The sequence below is a fragment of the Pongo pygmaeus genome, chromosome 12 (assembly GCF_028885625.2).
Source record: "Pongo pygmaeus isolate AG05252 chromosome 12, NHGRI_mPonPyg2-v2.0_pri, whole genome shotgun sequence".
Classification (NCBI taxonomy): Eukaryota; Metazoa; Chordata; class Mammalia; order Primates; family Hominidae; genus Pongo; species Pongo pygmaeus.
In genome coordinates, this window is record NC_072385.2 from 47,557,443 (window position 1) to 47,575,210 (window position 17,768).

Consider the following 17,768-nt stretch of genomic DNA (forward strand, 5'->3'; position numbering starts at 1 on the left):
CTCCCTCTGATGGATGCACTGTAAAGAGGTGAAGTGTGGACCTGATGAAGCCATTTCTGCTGCCAAGAGAGAAGCGAACCTGAAGACAATTTCAATATGCAGAGGTCGGGAGAACGAAAAATTGCAATAAAACAGGACTGGGGCTCTGGTGATGCCACACATTTCTGGATCATTCTATGCCTGAACATACCCGTGGACTGGTTAATTATTTGAACCAGTAAATTGCCTTTTTTGATTAGGCCAGAATGGGCTGAGACCTCTGTTGCTTGCAACCAAAAGGGCCCTAAATGATACACTCCCCCGAAACAGCAAAGGAAGACTGCCTGTGGCAAGAAGCAAGAGGATGGGTTTCTGTTCCTTTTCACCAAAAACAATACAAAAACACCTCTAACCCTGCTGGTCTCTCCCACTGGTCTGAGAGCTTCTGGGGACATAGCCACCGTGTGCCTCGGCCTCTCTGAATAACGCATGGCTGTGGTGCGTGTTCAGTAAGCATTTCACGACTAACTGTGTGAATGCTGTTAAGGTTGTCTCGTTCACTACTAACATCTACAACAGTGTATGGGACACACGACAGACATTTATTGAAGGACTACACAGCTCACCCCAGCATGCCACTGACACCCACCCCTCAAATCCACCAAAGAAGAAGCAGCTGCGGCTAAAATCTTGCTTGACACTTTATTCTCCTGAGAGGGGAGGACAACAGAGGGAATCAGGGGAGGGAGACTGGAGAGTGGATTCTGGACCGAGGAAGCGAGGAGCTGGCAGAGGTTGCTGAGGTTCCCGGGATCTGAGGACAGGAGCCTGTGCTTCTTCCACAGGACAAGGTGAGAGGGCTCAGAGGGGACCTGGAGCGGAGAGAACAGCCAGCTGTGGGCAGATGTGGTGGGTCCTCAAGGAGAAGCAGGCACTCAGAATGTTACTTGCTTAAGGTCCCAGAGCCACCTGACCCTACTGAACACACCCAGAGGCACATCCTGGAAGCCAGTCGGCAGCCTGAGCAGGTTGTGGGGCCTTGAATAGAAAAGCCACAAGCTCCAATGACAGGAAATGGTGGGGACCCCCGATCTGCTAGCATAAAATCCCAGAGCATTGGCAAGTGCCAGCTGAGCTGCCAGAGCCAATCACCGAGGCCCCCTTCTGGCCCCATTTCCTACAGCCGAGACCTGTTCTCTCCAGGCACAGCCTGGGCAGCCATGGAGGGAAAGGCCTTATGCTCGCCTGCCTGAAGGGTTCCCTAGCCCAGCTCTCAGGGCCCAGGATTGTGGGGGAGGATATGGCCCCAGCTCCCGAACCCAGGGGCCTGTGCTGGGCTGGGATTGGAGTTTGACTGAGGGTCTGATGACCTTGAATAGCCTCAGTCTGAGGACATTTCCCCAGGGTCAGGTCCACACACACGGTGACCTCCTTCAATTCTCATTCCCATCTCAAAAATCAGGATTGCTATCTCCCCTTCACAGATGAAGAAACTGAAGCTCAGAGAGGTCAAGTTATTTGCTTAAGGTCACACAGCCAGGGAGAGATGGAGACCAGATTTTACTCCACGACCACCTGTGTCTGAAGCCCAAGCTCTAATCAGTATTTCTCAAACATTTCTAGCTAAAGTCCATCTGCTCAATTCTCCACACTTTCCCACGCTGGGAGATGGGGGAGTAAGGAGGCAGCTTTAATATATCCTGGGGGAAGCTGTCTCCAACCCTCAGGAGGCATCCCTTCTGTCACCTCTGCACTCACCCGTAGAAGGCTTACACAACCTGAGGTCCACACAGATCTCCTGGGCAGTTTCTCCAGCCACGAGGCCCTGGGTAACTCTAGGCTGATACTTCCTCATGAAATTTTTGCAGACGTCGCGCCATCGTGACCTCCCCGTCCTACACACCCGGGTCGCAGCATTGGAAACGTTTCTCTGCAGCAGCAGCACCACAGTGGACATGGTTATAGGGTGAGTCCTGCCCAGCTCTGCCACCCTGCAGGTTCCAGCAGCCCTAGCAATGGGAGTACCGGGTGCGAGGAGCTGGCGCCTGGTGCCCATGGGGCCAGAGACTGTAGAGACAGGGCTCGGCCCCTAATCCCAGTCCCCAAGGCCTGGCCCAAGCCTGGCCAGGTAGGGCTCCTGAGACAAGGACAGTTAGCCCTGCTGGGGTCTCAGCCCCTTGTGCACCTGTCCCCTGCCTTCTGTGTGGAGAATGGTGCCCATGGCTGCCAGGCACACATTAAATGCTCTGCCATGTAGCTACCTGGGTCCAGGACCTGGCTGGGGACTCCAGCTAGAGGGGGTGCATAGAGAAGATTGGTGGGGGTGGGAGGTGTGGTCAGAGCTTGGAATCTTGGCTCATTTGATTTTAAAGTCTCTTCTATGCCATCCCAGGGGAGGAGGATGAATCTGGGTATCCAGGGCTAAGTGTGAGCCTGCAGTGCCAGGATGCTGAGTAGTTTGGGGCAGCAGAGGAGAGGGAAGGAGGGAGAGTGAAACAATAATTCTTGGTAGTAACACAGTCATTCGTTAAGCATTTACTCAGTGCTGGACGTGGAGCTAAGCACATCCCAGCCCTCAGCTCTTTTAAAAAGCTTCAGCAGCCAGGTGCAGTGGCTCATGCCTGTAATCTCACACTTTGGGAGGCCAAGGCAGGTGGATTGCTTCAGCTCAGAAGTCGGAGACCAGCCTGGGCAACACAGTGAGACCCTGTTTCTACAAAAGTACAAAAATTAGCTGGGCATGGTGGTGCACACCTGGAGCCCCAGGTACTCGGGGGCTCAGGCAGGAGAATTTCTTGGGCCAGGGAGGCAGAGGTTGCAGTGAGCCAAGATCACACCACTGCACTCCAGCCTGGGTCTCAGAGTAAGATCCTATCTCAAGGAAAAAAAAAAAAAGAAAGAAAAGCTTCGACAACTTGCAAGATAGGGACTATTATCCATCGCATTTCAAAGATAAGATAACGGAGGCTCAGAAAGTGGAAGTGACTTGCCCAAGGCCATGCAGCTTGGAAGTAGCAGATCTGGGATTTATCAGTCCTGACCCAGGCCTCTTGGGGAACTAGCTTCTCAAACTCTGCCTTGGACACAAATGTTAGGGCTTTAGGGGAAGATTCCTAACTTCTCTGGGACAAGCCCTCTTTGAGGATACATGATGAAAACCATGTATACTCTGCCATCTGACTTACACAGTTCCAGAGAGTCACAAACAATTTCACAAGTTCTCTGAAATTCATCCACAGACACATGGGGACTCACAGATTCCCTTCTAGGAAGCCCTTCCCCAGTATCACTGTGCAAGGTGCCCCCGGGCTCCCCGATCCCCAACCTGGTCACAGGCTGGCCCCTCCATTGAGCAGCAGACAGGAGGCTCTGCAGCCCCTTGGCCTCACCTGGGTGGGCTGATTCACCATAGCCTTCAGTGTTTGGACTATGCTCAGACAGGTTCTGCAGTCATAGCTCAGCTCCTGTGTTTTGGTCAACAGGTCACCCTGTCAGGAAAGAAAGCCCCTATGATGGTCTCTCAGACACTCTGGGAGTGCGTGAAAGTGCCCAGGAAAGGGGCCCTTGGTGTTTCGAGGCCGGCAGGAATGTCCGTGATCTCTTCCCAGAGCATGGATACACTGAAGGCCTGAACTGGCTGCCTGGCCCCTGCCCACCTTTTTGCTTGTCTTAGAGGCTCTGAGACACCCCAGAAACAGCCTCCCACACCCCCAGTACTTTCCCAGCCCTGCACTTGCCCCTCTCCTATTGAGGAACTCCCAGAGGAGTCTGCCTATTTGGGTTCTGCAGCCCCAGGCTCCTTGGAGGGTGAGACCCCAGAGGATCCTCCTGGAGGAGTCTACCAGATATCTGTAGCCCTCCTGGCCAGACATGAATTCGACAAAACCAGCATTGTCAGAAACAGCCCAGCCTCCACTCCCACCTCCTGACCATTAGAGAGCTCCAGCCCTCACCCCAGGAGACACCAGGGAGGAGGTAAAGGAGAGGGACTGTGGCAGGTGAGCAGAGAGCCAACACGTACCTGGGGGCCCTCCTGGGCCAGGCACGGGCAGGATTTCTCCTCGTCACACAGGTGGGCTGTTGCCAGGTCATAGTACTCAGGGCTCAGACGAGAGAAGACCAGACCTGAGGAAGACCAGACTTCAGCTTCCCCTCTGCAGGCGGAAGGAGAGGGGAAAGCCCGTTCTCCTGGCTGGTGGGAGTCCAGGAGGTGGCCAGGGCCTAGGACAGGAGCTGGGCCTTGCAGGGGGCCAGGATACCTGTCCACATGCTTTGCCCTGGAGCTGCTCTGACCCACTCTCAGCACAAACACATGTTCTCACGTTCTTTCTAGAAAGCCAGGGGGGCGAGACTCTCTCTTCTCCTCTGTTCCCCCAGCAACACAGATTTGGGGGTCGGTTTGTCTAGAAACTTCCCTCAATCTCCTTTCAAGAGACTTTCTTTTTTTACCTTCCATCCAGATGGCCCAGCCAAATCCACTCTCCCTTCCAGAAGTGTCCTTGCCCTTGGGGCTCACACTGACCCCAAGGCCTGGGAGAGAGCAGGGTGCAGGGGGCAGGAAGTCTGCCTTGAACACGGAAGAGGTCTCATTCTCTCACCAGCCCTGCACAATCCTAGACAGTGTAGGCCCGAGGAAACGCAGACCCACCGATGAGGGCCAATGGCCTTCACCACACAGATGCGGAGGCAGGGGCTTGGGAGGGAAAGGGGGGTCTCAGGCCACACAGTGTGGCCAGTAGAGTTAGGACCAGAATCCCTGGCCTGTCTCTCCTCCTTGGCCAAGCCAGTGACAGGCTGGGCAGCACACTGGGCTAAGCCTGGCTCTGAGGGGAGGGCCAGGCCTCCATGACGGGGGAGAAGGCTAGGGGGAGGCAGGGGCACCTGGGTGCCCACAGAGTCCATGCTCCAGGTTCAGCCAGCCTGAGAGTGCGAGGCTGGGTGGGCCATCAGGATCGATCCCGAGGGGAAGGCCTTACCTGGGTTGCCCAGGAGCGTGGCTGCAAGGAGCAGGAGGGCCCAGGTAGCCATGGTGGGGCAGCTGCTGAGATGCCTTTCACACCCTGTTTTATGGGCAGGGAGCCTGCAGCTTAATCTTTCTTAGGTCCTGCCCTTTTTGTATGTCATCTCCCCCGTGTCACTGGGTTTACCACAAATACAAATACCAGTGTGTGAAGAAGCAGGTCAGGGCAGTGGTAGCCCACAGGGTCCATGCCACAACCCACTCCCACACAACTAGAACGTGGGGTTGCTGGAGGCCAGCAGCTGCCGGGATGCCTGGGATGTGCTGATGGAGGGAGAAACCCCTTAGTACAAGTATGTTCCAGACATTGCATGGGACATACTTACACTAAAAGTATAAGTGAGTCATCTCACTTGACCCAAAAACTATTTTTAAACAGCTTTTTAATTTAACAATATACCACAAACATCTTTCCACATTTGTAAATATAGATCTTCTACATCATTTCCCCCGGTTGCCTAATGGTTCCCTTTACACATGAGCCATAGCTGGGGTCCTGTAACTCTGGGTCTCGTGTCCCCTGTGGTACCTCGGCTTGAAGAGCAGAGGCTGGGAAGCCTCTCCAAGGGCTCACCCAGTAGTCAAGTTGAGTGATGTGAGGGCCTTCTTCAGACAGGGTGCCTCAGCATCTCAAAACGGCAGCTGTAGCTCCTCCAGGCTACAAGGCCTGTTCACGTGGAAAATGGAAAGAGTGAAGCAGAAAGAGGTGGTACCTGTATAGGAAAAACATCTTTCCCAGGGACCCTCAGCCTCCATCTCATTGATCTGAACTGTGTCACATGATAACCCTGGCTGCAAAGGGCAATAGGAAGGGAGTCTTTTGCTGGACCTTCACTGACACTTTGCTTTTTGTTGTTGTTGTTTGTTTGTTTGTTTTTGTTTTGTTTTTCTTTTTTGAGACAGAGTTTCACTCTTGTCACCCAAGCTGGAGTGCAATGGTGTGATCTTGGCTCATTGCAACCTCCACTTCCGGGTTCAAGTGATTCTCCTGTCTCAGCCTCCTGAGTAGCTGGGATTACAGGCGCATGCCACCATGCCCTGCTAATTTGTGTGTTTTCAGTAGAGACGGGGTCTCATCATGTTGGCCAGGCTGGTCTTGAACTCCTGACCTCAGGTGATCCACCCGCCTCGGCCTCCCAAAGTGTTAGGATTATAGGCATCAGCCATCGCACCTGGCCTTCATTGACACTTTGGACAAAATTGGTATTTTGCTAGGGAGGATGAGGGAATGGGAATCGTATAGGCAATGGCAGTGTCAGCTACTGCAGGACTTTTTTTTTTTTTTTTTTTTTGATACAGGTTCTTGCTCTGTCCCTCAGGCTAGAGTGCAGTGGTGCAATCACAGATCACTGCAGTCTCAACCGCCTGGGTTCCAACAATCCCCCCACCTCAGCCTCCCTAGTAGATGAGACCACAGGTACTTGCCACTACCACCACTGCTGATTTTAAAATTTTTGGTAGAGATGGGTCTCCATATGTTGCCTAGGCTGGTCTCGAACTCCTGGACTCAAGTGATCCTCCCAGCCTCCAACGTGCTGGGATTATAGGCATGAGCAACCACGCCTGGCTTTGCAGGACTTTTTGATAAGGAAACATATTTCAGGAAGAATTGGCAGGATTTTGTACCTATATGATTACAAGAAAGAAAGAAGAGAGAGGAGGTAAAGGTTTTACTAGTATTTGGGGCCCAGGAGGCTGAGGGACTGGCTGTGAAAATTAGGAAAAGGAGCTTGTTGGTGAGAAGTTGAGTTTGAGGTATTGCCTTTGTGGCTGGCTTGTTTCCCCAGCTGTAAATCAACTGCTTGAGAGCAGGGCTGCCTCTGCCTGTCAGGGTCTCCCCACCATGCCTAGCAGCTCTTAGACCAACCGGCAAACTCGTTTTACCTCAGATGAGGAAACCAGGACCTAGAAAGATCCAGTGAATTACCCACCAACACACAGCTAGGAAGGGAATGGTCTGTGGATTTGAACCCAGACCCTATGACTCCAAAGCCCAAGTTTTCCCCCAGCCCTACCCTATCTCAGTCTCCAGGTTTTCAGTGCAGGACCACTTAACCCTCTTGAGGCCAGCTCAGGCACTACTCCCCCGTCTCAGCAGGCCCCCTCTCTCCTGACCACTGTGTGAAGACCACATTCATGGGGGGAAAGGGTCTTGAAAGGTGACTCATGTCTCTTTATTGTGGGAAACTTGGTGAGACCAAATATTGCAGTGAGTCCTTGTCTGAGGTGTTGAGGGGTATGTGACAAAGCTCATGTAGTTAGTCACAAGCCTCCACCCAGGCCTCCGGGGTCTTACCCAATTCCCACCCATGGTACCCCAGGAACTGGCCCATTGCAAGTTAGGCCCAGGCCCCCAAAGAATTCCTGTGTGAAATATTGCCTTCTGCAGAGCTTGCAGTGAGCCGAGATCGCGCCACTGCACTCCAGCCTGGGCAGCAGGGCAAGACTCCGTCTCAAAAACAAAAAAAAAGAAATATTGCCTTCTGTATCTTCTTCAGAAAATCTTCACTTACCCTATCATAAAAATCACCTCTATGTTTTTTTCTAGAACTTTTATAATTTTAACTTTGACGTTTAGGTCTATGACTCATCTCAAATTAATGTATAGTGTGAGCTGGGTTGAGGTTCTGTTTTTTCATATCAATTTCTTGAAAAGATCTTTCTTTTCCCATTGAATTGCTTTGGCACGTTGGTTGAATATCAATTGACTGTGGGTCTGTTTGTGGACTCCTTATTATATCAACTACTACTGCAATAATAATAATATAATAATAATAAAGCAATCCAATTTTTTAAATGGGCAAAGTATTTGAATAGGTAATTCACAAAGGAAGATAAGAATGACCAAAACATTTGAAAACCTGCTCAACATCGTAAATCACAAAGAAATTCTTTTTTTTTTTGAGATGCAGCCTCACTCTGTCGCCCAGGCTGGAGTGCAGTGGCGTGATCTTGGCTCACTGCCACCTCTGTCTCCTGGGTTCAAGCAATTCTCCTGCCTCAGCCTCCTGAGTAGTTGGGATTGCAGGCACACACCACCACGCCTGGCTAATTTTTGTATTTTTAGTAGAGATGGGGTTTCACCATCTTGGTCCAGGCTGGTCTTGAACTGCTGATCTCAAGTGATCCACCCACCTCGGCCTCCCAAAGTGTTGGGATTACAGGCACGAGCCACCATGCCTGGCCAAGAAATTCTATATTAAAACTATACTGAGATGATGGCATCAACATGACTAAAATTAAAAAGACAGAAAACCCAAATGCTGATGTGTCTGTGGAGCAACTAGTACTCTTAAGCATTGTTGCTGGGAATACAAAACACTAATAACTGAAAATTGGATTGACAGTTATTCAGAAAGTTGAGCATACACCTGCCCTGTGACTCAACAATTTCACTTCTATGTATTTACCCAAACTAAATGAAAACACCTCTACATACACAGATTTATACAAGAATGTACACAGACATGTCACCCAGCAATTCCACTCCTAGGTATACACCCAAAAGAAATAAAAGCAGATTGAAACAGACTTGTACATCAATGTTCATAGAAGCATTATTCACAATAGCCAAAAGATGGAAAGAGCCCAGGTGTCCATTGACAAATAAATGGATAAACAAGCCGGGCATAGTGGCTCACACCTGTAATCCCAGCACTTTGAGAGGCCAAGGTGGGAAGATGGCTTGAGGCCAGGAGTTTGAGGCCACCCTGAGCAACATAGTAGACCCCAGCTCTACAGAAAAATTTAAGAATTAGCTGAGCATGGTGGCATGTGCCTGTAGCCCCAGCTACTCAGGAAGCTGAGGTGAGAGGATTGCTTGAGCCCAGGAGATCGAGGCTGCAGTGAACCAAGGTCATGCCACTGTACTCCAGCCTGGGTGACAAAGTGAGAGCCTGTCTCTAAGAAAAATTAAAATTAAAATTTTTAAAAATGGATAAACAAAATGTGCTGTACATATACAATGGAATATGATTCAGCCAAAAAAGGGAACGCAGTTCTGATACATACTACAACATGAATGAACCTTGAAATTTTTATGCCAAGTGAAGTAAGCCAAACACAAAAGGATAAACACTGTATGATTCCACCTATATAAAATTTATAGAATAAACAAATTCATAGGGACAGAAAGTAGATTAGAGGTTACCCAGGGCTGGAAGCAGTGGGAAATGAAGGACTTAGTGCCCATTGGTTACAGACTTTCCATTTGGGATGATGAGAATGGTTTTGGAAATAGTTCCAAATAGATGATTCCACAACCTTGTGAGTGTAATTAATGCCACTGGATTGTACACTTAAAATGGTTAAAATGGCTAATTTTGTTATTTATTTTTATTAATATTATTTTTAATTGACAAATCATAATTTTATATATTTATGGAGTACAATGTGATGTTTTGATGTATGTATACCACTTGGAATGATTAAATCAAGGTAATTAACATATCTATCACCTCCCTTATCATTTTTTGTGGTACACATTTTATGTTATATGTATTTTACCATAACAGAAAAAAATTGTTTTAAAAGATTATTCAAAGAAAATGAAAAAAGGAAGAATGAATAAATAAATAAAAGATTGTTTGCAGAAGCTTTTTCATAACAGCCAAAAATTAGACATAACCCAAATGTCCATCAACAGGTCAATGGATGAAGAAATTAAGGTAGAGCTATACAATATTATACATAACTACTTGGCAATAAAAAGGAATGAACTGCTAACACATGCAATAAAGTGAATAAATCTTTAAAAAAAAAAAAAAGAAGGAAATAGAGACACAAAAAACCCTTCAAAAAATAAATGAATCCAGGAGCTGGTTTTTTGAAAGGATCAACAAAATTGATAGACCGCTAGCAAGATTAATAAAGAAAAAAAGAGAGAAGAATCAAATAGATGCAATAAAAAATGATAAAGGGGATATCACCACTGATCCCACAGAAATACAAACTACCATCAGAGAATATTACAAACACCTCTACGCAAATAAACTAGAAAATCTAGAAGAAATGGATAAATTCCTCAACACATACACCCTCCCAAGACTAAACCAGGAAGAAGTTGAATCTCTGAATAGACCAATAACAGGAGCTGAAATTGTGGCAATAATCAATAGTTTACCAACCAAAAAAAGTCCAGGACCAGATGGGTTCACAGCCGAATTCTACCAGAGGTACAAGGAGGAGCTGGTACCATTCCTTCTGAAACTATTCCAATCAATAGAAAAAGAGGGAATCCTCCCTAACTCATTTTATGAGGCCAGCATCATCCTGATACCAAAGCCTGGCAGAGACACAACAAAAAAAGAGAATTTTAGACCAATATCCTTGATGAACATTGATGCAAAAATCCTCAATAAAATACTGGCAAACCGAATCCAGCAGCACATCAAAAAGCTTATCCACCATGATCAAGTGGGCTTCATCCCTGGGATGCAAGGCTGGTTCAATATACGCAAATCAATAAATGTAATCCAGCATATAAACAGAACCAAAGACAAAAACCACATGATTATCTCAATAGATGCAGAAAAGGCCTTTGACAAAATTCAACAACGCTTCATGCTAAAAAGTCTCAATAAATTAGGTATTGATGGGACGTATCTCAAAATAATAAGAGCTATTTATGACAAACCCACAGCCAATATCATACTGAATGGGCAAAAACTGGAAGCATTCCCTTTGAAAACTGGCACAAGACAGGGATGCCCTCTCTCACCACTTCTATTCAACATAGTGTTGGAAGTTCTGGCCAGGGCAGTTAGGCAAGAGAAGGAAATCAAGGGTATTCAATTAGGAAAAGAGGAAGTCAAATTGTCCCTGTTTGCAGATGACATGATAGTATATCTAGAAAACCCCATTGTCTCAGCCCAAAATCTCCTTAAGCTGATAAGCAACTTCAGCAAAGTCTCAGGATACAAAATCAATGTACAAAAATCACAAGCATTCTTATACATCAATAACAGACAAACAGAGAGCCAAATCATGAGTGAACTCCCATTCACAATTGCTTCAAAGAGAATAAAATACCTAGGAATCCAACTTACAAGGGATGTGAAGGACCTCTTCAAGGAGAACTACAAACCACTGCTCAAGGAAATAAAAGAGGATACAAACAAATGGAAGAACATTCCATGCTCATGGGTAGGAAGAATCAATATCATGAAAATGGCCATCCTTCCCAAGGTAATTTACAGATTCAATGCCATCCCCATCAAGTTACCAATGACTTTCTTCACAGAATTGGAAAAAACTACTTTAAAGTTCATATGGAACCAAAAAAGAGCCCGCATCACCAAGTCAATCCTAAGCCAAAAGAACAAAGCTGGAGGCATCACGCTACCTGACTTCAAACTATACTACAAGGCTACAGTAACCAAAACAGCATGGTACTGGTACCAAAACAGAGATATAGATCAATGGAACAGAACAGAGCTGTCAGAAATAATGCCACATATCTACAACTATCTGATCTTTGACAAACCTGACAAAAACAAGAAATGGGGAAAGGATTCCCTATTTAATAAATGGTGCTGGGAAAACTGGCTAGCCATATGTAGAAAGCTGAAACTGGATCCCTTCCTTACACCTTATACAAAAATCAATTCAAGATGGATTAAAGACTTAAATGTTAGACCTAAAACCATAAAAACCCTAGAAGAAAACCTAGGCAATACCATTCAGGACATAGGCATGGGCAAGGACTTCATGTCTAAAACACCAAAAGCAATGGCAACAAAAGCCAAAATTGACAAATGGGATCTAATTAAACTAAAGAGCTTCTGCACAGCAAAGGAAACTACCATCAGAGTGAACAGGCAGCCTACAAAATGGGAGAAAATTTTCGCAACCTACTCATCTGACAAAGGGCTAATATCCAGAATCTACAATGAACTCCAACAAATTTACAAGAAAAAAACAAACAACCCCATCAAAAAGTGGGCGAAGGACATGAACAGACACTTCTCAAAAGAAGACATTTATGCAGCCAAAAAAACACATGAAAAAATGCTCACCATCACTGGCCATCAGAGAAATGCAAATCAAAACCACAATGAGATACCATCTCACACCAGTTAGAATGGCAATCATTAAAAAGTCAGGAAACAACAGGTGCTGGAGAGGATGTGGAGAAATAGGAACACTTTTACACTGTTGGTGGGACTGTAAACTAGTTCAACCCTTGTGGAAGTCAGTGTGGCAATTCCTCAGGGATCTAGAACTAGAAATTCCATTTGACCCAGCCATCCCATTACTGGGTATATACCCAAAGGACTATAAATCATGCTGCTATAAAGACACATGCACACGTATGTTTATTGCGGCATTATTCACAATAGCAAAGACTTGGAACCAACCCAAATGTCCAACAATGATAGACTGGATTAAGAAAATGTGGCACATATACACCATGGAATACTATGCAGCCATAAAAAATGATGAGTTCACGTCCTTTGTAGGGACATGGATGAAATTGGAAATCATCATTCTCAGTAAACTATCACAAGAACAAAAAACCAAACACCGCATATTCTCACTCATAGGTGGGAATTGAACAATGAGAACACATGGACACAGGAAGGGGAACATCACACTTCGGGGACTGTTGTGGGGTGGGGGGAGGGGGGAGGGATAGCATTGGGAGATAGACCTAATGCTAGATGACGAGTTGGTGGGTGCAGCGCACCAGCATGGCACATGTATACATATGTAACTTACCTGCACATTGCGCACATGTACCATAGAGCCTAAAGTATAATAATAATAATAATAATCATCATCATCATCATCATCATCATCATAAAAAGAAAAAAAAACTTTCAGTTAAAAAAAAAGAAATTAAGGTAGAGCTATACAATATTATACATAACTACTTGGCAATAAAAAGGAATGAACTACCAACACATGCAATAAAGTGAATAAATCTTTAAAAAAAAAAAAAAAGGAGGAAAAAGAAGCCAGACACGAAAGACTACATTCTGTATGATTCCATTTGTATGAAGTTCTTGAACAAGCAAAATTCATCTATGGCAAAAGAAATCAGAAAAATGGTAGGAGGTGGGAGGAGGATGTGAGGGTTATTGGGCTGGCATAGGGGTATTTTCTTAGATAGTGAAAGTGTTCTATATCTTAATTAGCTTGTGAATTGCGTGAGTGTGCATCTATCAAAACTCTTCAAACTGGACACTTACGATTTAAGCATTTTGCTATATGTAAATTATATCTCAATTTTAAAATTATCCAAAAAATTATTATTTTTTTTTTTTTGAGAGGGAGTTTCCCTCTTGTTGCCCAGGCTGGAGTGCAATGACACAATCTCGGCTCACCGAAGCCTCTGCCTCCAGGATTCAGCCTGGTGGGTAGCTGGGATTACAGGCATGTGCCACCACGCCCAGCTAATTTTGTATTTTTAGTAGAAACGGGGTTTCTCCATGTTGGTCAGGCTGGTCTAGAACTCCCGACCTCAGGTGATCCGCCCGCCTCGGCCTCCCAAAGTGCTGGATTACAGGTGTGAGCCACCGCATCCGGATGAAAAAGATTCTTAAGTTACAATTTTATGGCTCCCAATGAACAATATCAAATACTTCCCCAAAGGATTGTACCCATTTACAACACTGCCAACATTGTATGAGAGTTCCCTGAACTCTCACCAGCACTGAATATTGTCACACTCTTTATTTTGCAAATGTAATGAGTGAAACTAACACCTATTTTTATTTCCATTTCAATGACTACAAATTAAGTTTAATATTTTCCCAGGTATTTGTTTACATTTACATTTATTTTGAAATTGTCTTTTTATGTCCCTTGCCCGATATCTACTGGACTCTACTATGTTTTTCAATTTGTAAGACTTCTTTATTAATAAATACATTAATGTTTTGATATATTTGCTACAAATATTTTGTCACTTCATGATTGACCTTTAAATTTCCATAAGGTTCTTATGCATAGAAAGTTTTCATTTTCTATAATCAAATATGTATATTTCTTTATGATATATTTTCTCAGTTTAGAAAGTTGTGATTGCCTCTTTTTCCCTAGAAAATTTTTTTTGCTAATTTTTATAGTTAGACATATTTTTTAATGTGACACTTTAATCCTCTGGAATTGATTTTAGGAAGGTATGAGGTGGGATGTATTCTTTTCAAAATGCTATTCCCTTAGTCTAAAAGTATTGATTGTATACTTTCCCCTCCTCTCCATTGATCTGAATTGGTTCTTTTATTGTATATTCAATTATATGTAATAGGATGAAATTCTGAGCTATCCATTCTGTCTAATTGACCCAAATATCTAGTGTTCTATCAACACCACATTATCTAACCCTGCAGTTTTCTTTTTGATATTTTCCTTTGATATTCCTTTACTTTTAAATTGTACTTTGGGTAATATTTTACAAACTATAATACTTTATATGCTAAAAGTATATATAAGGTATAATATTTATATACTAAATATTAAATATCTACTAAATGCTAAATATAAATTATTTTGACCAATAATATATCAGATTGTAATTTTCACTTTAAATTTTGTTATAACTAAAAACTAATATGGAAAAAATTCACTTCTTTATAGTCACTCTTTCAGCCATGATCATCATGGTGTAACTCTTTTTTTTTTTTTTTGAGACGGGTCTGGCTGTGTTGCCCAGGCTGGAGTGCAGTGGTGTGAGTGGTGTGATCTTGGCTCACTGCAGCTTCTGCCTCCCAGGTTCAACTGATTCTCCTGCCTCAGCCTCCAGAGCAGCTGGGATTACAGGCCCCCACCACCACACCTGGCTAATTTTTGTATTTTTAATAGAGACTGGTTTTCACCATGTTGGCCAGGCTGGTCTTGAACTCCTGGCCTCAAGTGATCTGCCCACCTTGACCTCCCAAAGTGCTAGGATTACAGGCGTGGCCACCGCGCCCAGCAGATCATAGTATGACTTTCTATTTTTCCCAAGTCATCTTTTTTCTCTCTCAATAAACTTTTAGGAAGAGTTTTCCAGTGCAGGGGAGCTGAGCATCAGCCAACCCGGGACCCGGACCGTGACGCTTCTGGGTGGCGAGGGAGATGGCAGGGGTCGGCGGGGGGCAGGAGACTTCAGAGGGATGTCCAGCTGGGAGCAGATCCCTCTCCTGCTTTCTCCCCAACTTGTGCAAATAACTCAGAGCGTATTCACGTGACATTTTGATACAACAAAACAAAATGCCAGGGACTCAAAATGAGATAATTAAAGGCAGTAAAACAGAAATAAAATAGGGAGATAATCAGCCAAGAAAGACCTATGGGAGAAAGCAGATGATGGAAAATAAAGTGAAGCAGCATTTTTTGGTATGTGTTTCACCAGACTTTCTGAAATTTAAAAAATGATGACCCTTTATTTAGAGAACTGCTCTTCTCAGCACCAGTCACAGCAAACAAGCAGTCCCTAGATGTTAACTGTCTGATTGCACTTGGGAAAGTATTATTAAATAGCCTCACTCTAAGAATGAGAAGAAATACACCTATGAAATTGTATGGAATATTTTTACATTTCACCAGCATCCATCAATCTCTTACTTTTGGTAAACATTTCCATCATCTCCTATTTCAGGAATTCTGTACTTTCAGGCACTAGGTTTACTAAATACCACATCTGCCTATTTACTCCAATGATGTCCTTTACTTAAAGCCTTTTTGCATTATCCAGTTTTCCTGATAGTTTGTATAGATGATTGCCTGAATTTCTCAAAAAGCAAGCTTCCCTTAAGCGTCAAAATTATTTTTATTTCTTTGCAGTAATTTCAATTTAGATTTCAATCGTTGCTTACGTTTTGGGAGACCCAGCTATCTGCCAAAGCCTGAAGGCACAGAAGGTTTATTCTCATCAATGTCCTTTCTACATCAGCATTCAGGGTTAGCGGCTGTCATTTTTCGTGATGATTTTATGGTTTTGTAACCTCTTTGTTACATGATTTTAGGATAGCTTTCTATATGAATGAGACTATCCTATATCTTCTTCCTTTTCATCGCATTCTAGATATACTGTGAGCTCTAAAAGATTACACTTGCCCAAACTCACTGTTTTCTTGGTACCTGGTTGCCATTTATAATACTTCAAGTAGTCATCCTTTTTCTTTTTTTTGTTTTGTTTTTTTTTTTTTGAGATGGAGTCTCGCTCTGTCGCCCAGGCTGGAGTATAGTGGTGTGATCTGGGCTCACTGCAAGCTTCGCCTCCCGGGTTCACACCATTCTCTGCCCTCAGCCTCCCGAGTAGCTGGGACTACAGGTGCCCACCACCACGCCCAGCTAATTTTTTTTTATTTTTAGTGGAGACAGGGTTTCACCGTGTTAGCCAGGAAGGTCTCAATCGCCTGACCTCGTGATCTGCCTGCCTCAGCCTCCCAAAGTGCTGGGATTACAGGCGTGAGCCACCGTGCCCAGCCCGTTATCATCCTTTTTCCTAAGGTACAGATTCCAGCACTGAGATGAGTTCCCTGGTTGTACTTTGTCAATAGTTTTCTCATCGCTAGTTTATTGGTTTAATCGTCACAAGCTTAATTTAGGAGACATCGAATTACCTGTGGATCCATTTGTCAGCTTGAAATGCTGCTTCCTTCCACATACAATTTATAATCTTGAAAATTTGCTCAATAAGAATCTGTTAATATGTTGCCACGTTAAAGTGAATTAAAATTTACAACTACAATAAGAATCATAATTTTATGATTGGAAAAGAATGATGAGTCGGGATATATAAAAAAACAAACTGAAGCCTGAGGCAGTGGCCCCCACCCGTAGTCCCAGCTTCTCAGGAAGCCCCGGAGTTTAAGAGCAGCCTGGGCAACATACTGAGACCCAGTCTCAAAAAAAAAAAAAAAGGATGAAAGCCTTTCCCCTCTAACTTTCACACCTCTTCAGAATGTATCTTTTGGGGATATGGTATTATTTATTAAATGTATTTTATTTTTTAAAAAAAGTAATTCCAGCCAGTCATGGTAACTCATGCCTGTAATCCCAGCACTTTGGGAGGCTGAAGTGGGACGATCACTCAAACCCTGGAGTTTGAGATCAGCCTGAACAACATAGAGAAAACCCATCTCAAAAAAAGTTTTTAAATGTAAAAAACAACTCCAAGAACATTTGTTATGCCTGTTCAGGGACATTGTATATTATAAATATTAATTTGCTATGTAAATACAAAATTTACTGCCAACTTCATAATATAAACAAATGAACATTTTAATCAAATTGAAAAATAAAAAAAACTCCTCAGAAGCAGCTTGCTACCCAAAATATAAACATCAGTGAGAAAAGCAACACAAAGAAAAAGGCCTCGGGCAACTCTCTCACCCTCCATTTCACCTTCCTTCCAGCTGGACTCCCGTAGGCTGAGAAATCACTTCCACTGCCCTTGACTATATTAATTTTCTACTATTGTCACAGCAATTACCACAAACCTAATGGGTTAAAAATAACACCCGTGTATTATCTGACAGTTCTGGCGGTCAGAAGACTGGGTGTGCTCAACTGGTTCTCACAAGGCCAAAGTCAAGATGTGGGCTGGCCGGGCTCTAATCTGGAGGATCTGAGAAGAATCTGTTTCTAGGTTCATGCCACATTGTTGGCAGAGCTCAGTGCCGTGTGGTTGCAGGACTGAGATTCCCCTTTCCATGCTGACTGTTATCGGAGGGTCATTCTCAGCTCTAAAGGCTGCTGGTATCTCCAGGTTCATGGCCCTGTCCATCCCTTCAAAGCCAGCGATGGTGGGGTAAATCTTTCTCAGGCTTCCAGTCTC

The 17,768-nt window shown here is 44.4% G+C and overlaps 1 protein-coding gene across 1 annotated transcript; it reads right to left on the bottom strand.

Annotated features, from left to right (window-relative positions):
- Nucleotides 1-562: 562 nt before the first annotated feature.
- On the bottom strand, nucleotides 563-5,122 carry GNLY (granulysin). Its single transcript, XM_054475571.2, has 5 exons — nucleotides 4,956-5,122; nucleotides 4,001-4,104; nucleotides 3,369-3,467; nucleotides 1,738-1,909; nucleotides 563-851 (listed from the first exon to the last, which is right to left on the bottom strand). Exons 1-5 carry the CDS (start codon nucleotides 5,005-5,007, stop codon nucleotides 841-843), a joined length of 438 nt encoding a protein of 145 aa, XP_054331546.1. The 5' UTR covers nucleotides 5,008-5,122; the 3' UTR covers nucleotides 563-840.
- Between the last annotated feature and the right edge of the window lie 12,646 nt (nucleotides 5,123-17,768).

Bases quoted from the DNA above. Each gene is read 5' to 3' on its own strand.
- GNLY (XM_054475571.2), bottom strand. From the start codon at position 5,007: ATGGCTACCTGGGCCCTCCTGCTCCTTGCAGCCACGCTCCTGGGCAAC. The intron at 4,105-4,955 runs GTAAGGCCTTCC...GGTCTTCCTCAG, and splicing joins CACGCTCCTGGGCAACCCAG to GTCTGGTCTTCTCTCGTCTG. The intron at 3,468-4,000 runs GTACGTGTTGGC...CTTTCCTGACAG, and splicing joins TGGCCCAGGAGGGCCCCCAG to GGTGACCTGTTGACCAAAAC.